We start from the raw sequence: 11978 nt of genomic DNA on the forward strand, positions 1-11978 counted from the left end.
TTTTTTTTACACTATAGGTAATATACCTTTAAATCTGTTGTAATAATTTGTTCTGTAACAATGTTTTTTTAGATAAATTTTTATTATCTCTGCACTCTAATGAAAAACTTACCTATGCATGTCCATGTGAAATTATTAATTTACTGTAAAATAAAACTGTAGCACATCTTCCATTTTTTCAGATTATATTTTTATACTTGTATTGGCCATCATAATTATATTTTCTGATTTTTGTGGCCCTTTGTCCAAATTCAGCTATGCATCTATACCTATAATTTAAAATTATAGAGTATCTAAAATATTTAACATGAGCTTATCATTTTATAGAAAAACTAACTTTTCTCAGCTGCAAATTTGTAGATTTTTATTTCATATGATGTAGAAAAAAGTATTAGACTTTTGAGATTTATGGTTTATAAATCTCAAACTGCTAGCTTCTTATTCATCATTGACAGAGTTAAATAAATAAATAGCAACTACACATTTAATAAATCATCCGTATTAAAAGATTAATAGCATAGAAAAATAATTTTATGGAAAATATTAGTTTCGTCATTTGATGCAAAGATTTTGGCTCGAGAAATATTTGGACTGCATTGATACTTTTTTTGTTGTTGTTTTAATGTATATTTGTAAAATTTTTGATCTGAAACCCCATTAACTTGTCTAAATTCTTTTTATGCTTGAACTGAAAATTTTAGAATATGTATTGTAAATAAATATTAATTCAGATATAAATTAAATTTTAAAAAAAAATGTCAGTTTAATTTAACCTGTTTTATTTATAGGTCTTGTTTAAAGATGCATCTTCTACTATTCTATTTTATTTATTTTAGGAACTGGAAGTGGGTCTCTGACCCATGCATTAGCAAGAGCAGTTGCTCCAAATGGTTCAGTTTATACATTTGATTTTCATGAAAAAAGAGTTGAGCTTGCACAAAAAGAGTTTGATTCACATGGTTTCAGTTCTATAGTGAAAATTGAAATGAAAGATGTGTGTTCTAGTGGATTTGGACTGAAGAACATTGCAGATGCTGTGTTCTTGGATCTTCCAAATCCATGGGATGTTATTTCCCTTATCATCGATTCATTCAAATCATCTGGTAAATGGGAGACTATTATTCAATTATAATTCTATCAGTGTGCACTAATTAAATTTCTAAAATAAGTTTGATTTAGATATTTTTGTTATGTTCATTAACTTGTTCTTCTTACTACTTATTAGCATTTGGCAAGTGTGTTCTTTATTTATCTGTTTGTCTGTTTCCAGTATTCAGTTGCTTATTAGTCTTTTATTAAGGATTTTTTAATTGTTGAATTATTGACAAATGAAATTTTATATTTGGTATTAATTAAATGTAGACAAATAAATTTAAGAATGCGGAATTAAGGAATCTTTTATTTGTAAGTAGTATGAAGGATTGATTTGGTAATAATCATGCTTGTTATTTTATTTATAATTTTCACCTATACTAAAATTGTTTTTATGTTTATACATATCATTGAATAATGATTAAGTTGTATGTCATTGTATATTTTTGAGCAATTCCAAGATATATAAAAAAGCTATGTTTTATATCAAGTTTTTAAATTCATATCTTTTATAAACATTTATAGGCAGAAAGAACACAAGAATTTTTTTTAAATAAACAAATAAAATGCATCATATTCTTACTTTACTTTCATTCTGAAGCAAACTTTTAACAACCCTAATTATGATTATTCATCACATATGGTTATTTTTCAATGAATCTATCAATAAAATTGGCTAAGATGAAAATAGAATGTATTGAATTGGCAATAAATATTGACGAAGAATCTATTTTGTACTAGGTATTGTTCTTTTTTCTCAATTTTTGTTGCACAGCATAACATTTGAAAAAAAAAATTCTTTTTCTCAAGACCTCTCTTCACAAATTCTATTTCTTTCTTAAAACCAAATTTACAAATACTTGATTATTTGTATAAATTTTTACAATGAGGAAATACATTTTTGATATGATTATCAAATCTTCTCAAACCCTAGCATTTAAACTAAACTTAAGTCAATGAAAACTTCAATGAAATTAAATTTTTGTGCTAAACAAATTCTAATGTATATTTGTTTGTTTCTTAAAAATTATGTATAATCTAAGTAAACACTGATCCAATAAGTTGGTGTTAATTTTTCTTTCTTCACCGACACAGTTTGACCAACTTAAATAGAATGTGTAATGTTGTATATTGTTGCAGTTGCAGTTTTGCTCATTCTGACTTTTTGACAAATGCTCTTTGTCCTTTATTTATCTCTAATATGCAGTTTTCTTTGTAAACTAGTTATATACCAAATTTTACACTACCTATGTTTAAATTGTATTGCTCGAAACTTTTAAAAAAGGAAATAATCGTGAAAAACAATTTACTAAGTGTGTGGGTACTTTTTTTCTTCTTAAATATCTTAATACATATAATTTTTGTTTCTGTAGAATATTTATGTTTATTCAGTTTGAATTAGTCTTGTTAATTTAAATTTTTTTTTAGGTGGTAGAATTTGTACCTTTTCACCATGCATTGAGCAAGTCCAGCGTACTTGTGATGCTCTTCATAAATGTGGCTTTCAAGATATAGTTACTGTTGAATGCTTGCAAAGAACTTATGATGTGAAAAAAATTACCCAAACTATTCTTAATTTTAAAGTAAGTTTGTGAAATCATTAAAATTAAGAATATTTACTGTATTAAATTGAATATGTTTTATATAATAAGTTAAGTATTATTAGAAAAAGTTTTATTTATTATTCTTAATATTGTACTTAGTAGTATTTATAGAAATACTTTTAAGAATTTTTAGAAACACATTTGAAATATATTTGCTCCCACAATCCTATTTCATAGCTGCCAATAATTCCGATTAAGTTTTATTTGTTCCAATTTTTAAGTCTTGTTTCAAAAATAAGATTTTAGGTCCAAAATTCCGATTTTTCTGTATTTCAGTGCTTTTTTACTTTTTGTACTGCTTTTTTAAGAGCTTTACAGAGGATCACGTGTATGAAACTAGACGGGATACCAATACACGAAATCAAGCGAAAATGTCAACAGTTGAAACAAGTGCCTGTGAGATCCAACAACAACGCAAATTCTCTATTTTCTACTTAGTCGCAATGTAATAGTTGAGGACTGGAATGATGTGAAGTGAAGCAGTATATGCATTGGGCATTCTAATCAAGACTATTTACTTGGTGTGAGTTTCATGACTTGGTGCTCTTGGAGCTCACTCCAAATTGTTCTGAAATCGCCATTTAAAAACAGCCAAAAAAGTTTAATGCATTTTAATATCAAGAGAACAGTCATGGTATACCATCCTTATCTTTTTGTTATAAACAAACGATTTTAAGTTGAATTCAAAACATATTTTCAAATTTCATCTTTAAATTTTTTTCATCAGAATAAGTTTTGGTTTGAAATGTGCATTTACAAATTGATAATTTGATTAGTGCATTTTAAGCTAAACATCCATTATGAAAGTGTCTGAAAAGGCTATTTAATCGCTACCTTCAATTTTTTACATGCAGATATCTAGCTAAGAAGAACCTGATTGGTGAGTTTTTTGTAGGTAAATGTTTTCCACCCATCTGGTTCTCATTCCCATATGAAAAAATCACAGTGAGAATAGTCTTTTAGTGTTAAAATCTTGAATAGAATTTTATTATTCTTTAAGATTCTCTCAATTTTTCTGCTGTAGTTTGTGTTGCTGTAGGAATTATTTAAAATATCGATAAGAGAATTATTGTTAACTAAAGAATAATGACTTCTCATCGAAAATTTTAAAAAAAGTTGGCACTTAAAAAACTGATTACATTACAAAAATTGAAAAAATTCCTAGCTCGCTCCAAAAACTTTGAATCAGGGAACTCTTTCTCCCATGCTGTATTTGGTGTGATAGATCATAAAATTTTTTTTAAAAAATCAGACAATTCAAACTTTAGACTCAAAAGAATTTTGTTTACTTTTGAAATGGCTTTAAGGAGCTTTTGCATTTTGCAATAAATGTAATTGTTATATTGCAATGCTTGTTTATATTGCTTGTTTTAATGATGCCTTTATTTATAATTTTTTTTTTCATTGGGATTTTTGTAAGTTAACATGCATACTTAAGAAAATTTATGGTATGTATTTTAGAAATTTGTCTAATTCTCTGTTACTGAATTATTGATTTCCAAGCTGAAATAATTACAAATTTTCTTACAAACAAACAAACATTACTAACGGAAATAATTCAAAGTGTGTTTTTATTTATGCTTTTAAAAATTAAAAAGAAAAGAATTTCTAACTAGCATTTAATAATAGTAATTACTGATTCTCTAATTAATAATTAATTAGTTATTCTCTTATAAATAAGTTATAATTTTCTTTTTACAGTAACCTGGATAGTTCAATTAAAGTGTATTGGTTTTTATCATACTATGATGTCAAAAAAACTATTATTCATCTGGAAAAACATAAATCACATAAATATTAACTGTGATATTGTGGCAAAAAACGAGACTAATATGTGCGATTTGGTAATTATTTAGTCAAATGTGTAGGATAACATTATAAAATAATCATTTGCTTGAAAATGATCAATTGCTTGATTCTAAAATTACCTAAATGTATGATATATTTTTTATAAAAGAGATCCATCTATATTTCTGATAGAAATATCTTTTGGACATGCATCGTAATATTCACAACTCTTCCTCATGTTGTAACTGTGCAATCTTGGTTGTTGATTATGTAGTCCAAACCAGATGGACAAGAATTGCAACATATTAAGAAAAGGGTTAAGGCAGACGTGCCAACCCTCCGGCCTTTGGCCAGAGACTCCGTTTTTTTACAAGTTATTTTCTCCTCTGGGGTTTTCTCGAAAATCTCCAGTTTTTCACTTATTATTATGCTGAATGTAGTTCACATCAATTTCAGCCTCAATGCGTCAGAACTGGGCGTGGCCTGAGTTGTAACGTTGTTCATATGTCTTGGCCAATCAGGAGAGTTGTTTCTCCTTTCCTTTCTGAATCTACAACTGCTTCGTAAATACTGCTTAGTGATTGGCTTCTTTCGGAAGCAAGAACGTTCGCTGTATGCGCTGAAATTTTTTGATCCGGATCGTTTTCTTTGTACAGTGAAGTGACGTCAATATCAGCAACTTCCAATCTGAGTTTGTTTTTATGCTTGTTTCTGTCTTGTTTTAGTTTGTTTTTTGTGTGGAAATATATAATGGCAGCAAAATAAGTTAATACGAAATATTTATCTTCTTTCAACCAAGCTTATTCAGAAGAATTTACTGGAATTATTGCTTCTGAAAGAGGATTGAATTGTGCCTTCTGCACGTTTTAATTTTGAAATTTTGATCCTCGATCTAACATATTTTTTATTGAAAATGAAATTTCTAATTTTCCATTTAAAGAAGGGTATATATTTAGTTACCTAAACTTTTATTTATTATATTTTTTAAAAATTAGATAGTTTAGTTTTGGTATATAATTTTAATTATATGTTCAATAACTTTAATTATTCTTTATGTACTAAATAAAGTCTCCCTTAAGACTAAAGTGTTGTTATTTACAATTTTTTTAAAAACTTTTGTGTCTTATTTTGCATGTTTAACTGTTGCATGATCATTTCTCTCTTCCTTACGAAAGCCTCCTCTTTTTTCATTTTCCCAGGTTGGCACATCTGCTCTTTGCAATTAGATTTTCCTCTTTTTAAGTGAAATGGTAAAAATATTTAATTGAATTCATATTTTTCAGTGCACAATGGGACAGTGGTATCAAATATTTATATATATTTATAAAATACATATAGTACTTATAAAGTATTTATAAAATGTATGTATATTTTATATCTGGATTACTTAAGAATATTTTTCATCTGTAGTTACTCACATAAATTAGGTATATGTGTTAAAAAGTGTTAAATAATTTACAATAGGGATGTAAAGCATATTTGGCCATGATTGGGTATTTGCCCCTTTAGACGAATATTCACTTGGCTAGATATTCGTCAAAGTTTCACTTGGAAAATTATTTTTGACAAAGTTTTTTAAGGAAATTTTATTAGATTTAATGAAGAATAATTTAAAATCGTATTTTTNCATAACTCTAATTCTTAGTATTAATTCATTTAATATATATACCATTTAATATAAATAAAACATTTTATTAATAGCATTTATTAAAAACTTGTAATAATTTTTTCCCAAATTTCTTTATTTACTCTATTTTTTAAAAATACGAAAAAAATTGTAAATCCTAATTGACAATTCAATTAAATCATTAAAAATGAAATATATATTCGTTTTATGGATGGCGTTAACCCTTAACATCTTAACAATCTGAAAAATATTTTTAAAAAAACTCCATCCTGGTTTGCCAAAAGTTGTCTGGTCCAGCTTTGATGAGCCCTGTTAATTAATACAATTGGATCAGTACTTACATTAAAAAAATTGTGTATTATTTTTTTTATTTATTGATTTTCTTTTTTAAGACAGGTAAATAATTGGCACTGTAACTTGTGGTGCATATATATTCGATAATAAACAATCAATACTATTTTTAAAAATAGTCTTAAGGTCCTTAACTTTCCAAAAAAAGTGCTTAATTTTTTTTTTAAAGAGTCCTTAAACGTCCTTAATTTTTGCTTTGTTAAAAGAGTGGGAACCCTGTAAGATGAGTCCCAAATTGTAGACATGTTGCATGGCAGTCATTAGGGTAACTGGTTTTTTTGGTTAATTTAAAGGTGTAAGATTTAAGGTGGCTGTTTATGTATATAGATGTGGCTTAAAAGGGCTAACAACAATCTTCCATCACAACTTCTAAAGTTATATGTTTCTTTACATGTTGCCACAAATGATGGCTATAGCTATTCAAATTTTGACAATATGTAGATAGGCAAATGGTGGGTGGCAACAGCTATTCGATTTTTGCAAATATGTAGGTATGCAAATGACGCCTTAAGAGTGTATACTGTCTTAAAGAAGAAAAAAAGTCTTTTTTAGTTGATATGTTAATTACTTATTTTTAAAAACTAATTCCCATTCCTTTATATCAAATTCGTTGGAGAAATTTCATCTTAAGTAGTTTGCTTAAAGATCCTTGAAAATCATTGACTTTAGAATAAAGATCACGAAAATTTTCCTAACTGGTACACATCTTGGTCCTGCACTTTTTAATTTATAAAAACAGAAACAGCATTAGCACAAAGTGTATTAATGGCATTTATTTGCTAATTATTCAGTAATACATAAAAAAAGTTGTAAAATTCCACATAACCTGTCAATTTTTTTTTTATTTGTTTGGGAAAAGAAAAAAAATGTGATGAGCAAATGGCAGTTCTAGCCGTTGAGAGTTTTCATGAAAAACTTTTATATTATTTTCTTTCATGCTTACAACTGATGCTCAATTTCATATAGCAGTCATATACTATTATAAATGAAAATCTGTTTAATTAAAAGCGTTTAATAAAAACATGTTCTTATGACAAAATTATGTTTTCATAGTACTTTTTATTCCTTTGTAGCATTCAAAAAAGGATCCTTCATTAACTGATGACAATCCTCAAGAACAGAAAATTCGCAAAGAGGACCCAGTATCAGAAAAATCTGATGTTAATAAGGATGAACCTAGTGATTGTGAAACTGTTACTCACTGGTCAGCCGTGCCACCGCTTGAAACTGCTGGTCATACTGGTTACCTTACCTATGCTTCATATATTAAATTAGATTGATGTAACTTCATAAAAATCTATTTATTGTTTGTTACAATGTAACATAAACCAAAAGCCATGTTGTAAATACACATATTTTATTGAGTAATGGTCTCCTTTTAATTATTTTTTTAAGTTTTATTGTATTATATCTTTTCTTAAGATCTGTTTTTAATTTTAATTATTTTAGAAGTTTTTACTATGGTAAAAACTCTAATGAAATCTGATTTTGAAATTTAATCAGAGATTACAAGAATGCATTTAAATTTGTCAGTGTTATACTTTTTTTAAATTTGAAATTGCAATTACTAAATTTATGGCTTTTTTTCTAATATTTTTTTTAATAATATGAATTTTATTATTGTGGGTCTGATCAAATAATCTGGTCACATAAAAATCTAATATTAATATTTAAAAGTACTTGAATACTGAATAAAAATTTTTGAGTTACAGTGCAAGGTGCTTCATCTTGAATTTGATTAACCGCAACAATTGAATAGCTTAAGTTTTTGGAATACGTTAAAATAAAGTGAAAATTGATGCATTACAATGCGAGATGGAATGAATAGATGAAAACTGGAGTTGCAGTTTAACATTGCGATTCCAGTTTCATTGATCATTTTTGGCAAATAGCAGTATTCAACAAAATCTTGAACTGTTGTAAGAAATTCCATTGCTAGTTACTTATAATTCAATTCATAATAATGAAATATCTCCCTGAAGTATGATATGTCTTACATGGATAATTGCAATATCTACTTGTAAGTTATCTGGCTTCATTGAACTGTTGTAAAAAGTTGTTGCAATGCATAATTGAATCATACAGTAAAGAAGTCACAATAANGTGTGATCTGTTTTTAACCTAGCAAAATTATATATTACCCCTAAAATTTACCTAAAAGTTTTTGAAAAAAGTTCCTAAAATTACCATAAAATTTTAAAAAACTTAGCTGCTACTAAAAGTACTTGAATACTGAATAAAAATTTTTGAGTTACAGTGCAAGGTGCTTCATCTTGAATTTGATTAACCGCAACAATTGAATAGCTTAAGTTTTTGGAATTCGTTAAAATAAAGTGAAAATTGATGCATTACAATGCGAGATGGAATGAATAGATGAAAACTGGAGTTGCAGTTTAACATTGCGATTCCAGTTTCATTGATCATTTTTGGCAAATAGCAGTATTCAACAAAATCTTGAACTGTTGTAAGAATTTCCATTGCTAGTTACTTATAATTCAATTCATAATAATGAAATATCTCCCTGAAGTATGATATGTCTTACATGGATAATTGCAATATCTACTTGTAAGTTATCTGGCTTCATTGAACTGTTGTAAAAAGTTGTTGCAATGCATAATTGAATCATACAGTAAAGAAGTCACAATAATGCAATCAATCATTAATCAAAAGTCATAAAGAATTTTTTTTTCCATCTTACTAATAACATCATAAAGCAATAAGAAAGGGGGAGAAAACTGGATTTATTGAGCAATTTATTTTACATATCATGCTTTTTGTATGTAGAGACTTCAATATTTTTATGTCTGCTTCCTAACGAAAATTTCTGAAACAATAATTGGTTAATAATGATCAGTGAAGAATTTTTTAAATTGCTAGTTGTCAATATCATGCACTGAGCGAACGTAACTCAAAGTTTTAGATACTATGGCAGGGCTGATTGCGCTACGGAAAAAATCCGGATTTCCGGATTTATCGCTAACAGTGATCCAGAAGTTACTGGAGATCGAAAGTCCAGACGTTTAAAAAAATCAATGATCACAGAAGTTTCCGGAAATAAAATTTTCAAAGGCGGAACTTAAAAACACAGTTTATTTTATTTGTTTGTAGGCGAGAGGCAGAGAGATACTTTATAAGCTTATATTCATGATTAATATTCATTTTTTATCAGTAAATAGTTATTATACTCATAAACTCAAGAAAAAAAGACATATTTGTAAATTTTAATTACTTCTCCTGGTCCTCAGAGGTATGTGTAATATTAAATATATTTTAAGTAAACTACGGTATATTGAGAAAAGGGAAGAAAAAAAAACATTGTTTAAATTTTTTTCAATTTAAACTGTTTTTTTTTTAAATTTTTTAAACTCAAGAAATGTTCCGGAATTTTGACTTGGGCTCACAATCACCCCTGCTATGGTAAAAAGTGTGATCATTTTGTTAAAATCAGAGCAAAACCTTTCTGCCAACCATCAAAACTGTTCTTGTAGCAGTTTAATTTGAGCTATTTTAAAAGAATAAAAAGAAAGAAAGAACAATAAATCATTGTTTAAAACTAACAATTTCTTAATTAAATGGGGATCTTTGCGTTAAAAATATTTTGTTTTAACATTTTCATCCTTAACTGTCAAGATGTGACTTATAATTCTTTTTGGAAACACTTTTATTAGTCTGACAATCACTGTGGGAAAGTGTGCCTTTCTGGTGAAAAAACCATGAGTGTGATATTACTTGATTAAAAAACTTCATTTGCTACAAAAATATGCAGATTGGAAATAATAGTCAGTCTGTTTCAAACACTCAAAAATAAGCTCCCATTTTCAAGATGTGCCAGATGTAAATGAGAAGAAACAAAAGTTATTTGAAATATAAAGCATAACGTTGCCAGTGAAAAATGTATAGTAAAGGTGAGAAGCGAAGCTAGAAAAATCTCAGTAGCAGAGATTGAATAAAATTAAACAGGAAAAAACAGAACGAGAAAAATCACTGTGATCGTGAGGGACTAATCAGGGTAATATTTTTGTAGTGAATGAAGTTTTTAATCAAGTAATAACTTACCTCTTTAGTTCCTTGGGATTATTTATTTAATATAAATGATATTCAACAAACTTGTTCTACCTCATAATTCTTGAGGAAGAAGGTTAGGAACAGGGTGCCTAGTCTTTTTAAAAAGTGCTTAAAGGTGCTTATTTTCGTTTCTTAAAAGTCTTAAAGGTGCTTTTTTCATTGGGTGTTTTTAAAAAGTGCTTAATTTTCCTTTTCTAAAATGAGATTTTACTTTTACTATGTTGATTTTCGCTACGAATTTTTCAGAAAGACTTTGTTCTATTCAACATTTTCACAATTAATTCAACCCCAATCTATTTCGGCGTATCGTCAGTCCGTAGAGTATAAAAACGCCATTCGATTAACATGATTAAAAAATTTTGACAATTGTTGAAAGCAATGCCGAAAATCTTTATTTTGACATGACGGTTGAAATCATATAAAACCATCAATTGTCAAAAACTTTCCAATACCTAATGTGTTACCTAATTGTGTTTTTTTAAGTGCTTAAAAATATTATTTGAGTGCTTGAAAAGTGCTTATTTTTTGTTGAATAATTTGGCTTTGCACCCTGTAGGAATATTTTGTTATAAATTATTTTTTATAATAAAATATATATAAATAAGTTTTTCAAATTGTTTGCCATATACCGGGAAACCAAATGTGGCTTTTTTTTTTATCTGAATCCTTCCTAAAATTAGATTTTTTATGGTTAGAATGTATGCTAAAAACTTTTATCCACAACTTTCAGAATGGACTTTTTATTGTTGTTGTTTTGGAAGGGAATGAAATTAAATTACACAGTTGCAAAAGTTTTATAAATTTAAAAAAATAATAATAATAATTGGGGAATTCTTTCTGTTTAACTGGTAAAATATGCTAAATGAATTTTTGTATTTGTTAATTAGTTTTCAAATAAGCTTGATTTAAATCAGTGGTGATTAATGGAATTTTTCTTTTACATTACGGTTTTAGAGATTGCTGTTTTTTTAAGGGGGCCTATAACCATCGTTCATTCATTTGACAAATGAATTATGCCCAAATACTATCACACAGGCCGGGATAGCCTGATCGGTAGGGCGCTGGGCCGATGTTCGTGGGTTCGATCCCCGCCTGCCGAAGACTCCCCGTGTAGTAAAGTTACAGATGCACGTTAAATTTGTCGAGTCGCTAAGTCCTCCATGTTCCCATAACAAATCAAAACCTCTGGGAGTACTGGATTAGAGATCGATCTTTCTCTGATTCAGGTCAAAATTACGATCTGTGGATGAATGGGTCCGCCTTATAAACAGGTGCGACGTATGATGTGGCGAAGTCGAATTCTTGGCCATAGATGGCGCTACTGAAACACAAGAATCGCACACCTAGCCTTAAATTTGCTCGGTTTCACCAAGCAGGCTTGCCCGTGTGGCAAGTGGCATTAGAACCAATCAACCAAGTAAGAAATACTTTTAAAACTGTTCTGGTTTGTG

General features: G+C 28.1%; 1 protein-coding gene across 1 annotated transcript in view; it reads left to right on the top strand.

The window, feature by feature from the left end:
* LOC107452236 (tRNA methyltransferase 61) overlaps positions 1 to 7830 on the top strand; it is a 10934-nt gene extending 3104 nt beyond the window's left edge. Inside the window, exons 2-4 of the mRNA XM_016068581.3 lie at positions 837 to 1103; positions 2521 to 2675; positions 7536 to 7830. Of these exons, the coding sequence (XP_015924067.1) occupies positions 837 to 1103; positions 2521 to 2675; positions 7536 to 7742 (629 nt within the window). The 3' untranslated portion in view covers positions 7743 to 7830. The remainder of the gene's footprint in view (positions 1 to 836; positions 1104 to 2520; positions 2676 to 7535) is intronic.
* The last annotated feature ends 4148 nt before the right edge of the window (positions 7831 to 11978 follow it).

The sequence above is a fragment of the Parasteatoda tepidariorum genome, chromosome 5 (assembly GCF_043381705.1).
Source record: "Parasteatoda tepidariorum isolate YZ-2023 chromosome 5, CAS_Ptep_4.0, whole genome shotgun sequence".
NCBI lineage: Eukaryota > Metazoa > Arthropoda > Arachnida > Araneae > Theridiidae > Parasteatoda > Parasteatoda tepidariorum.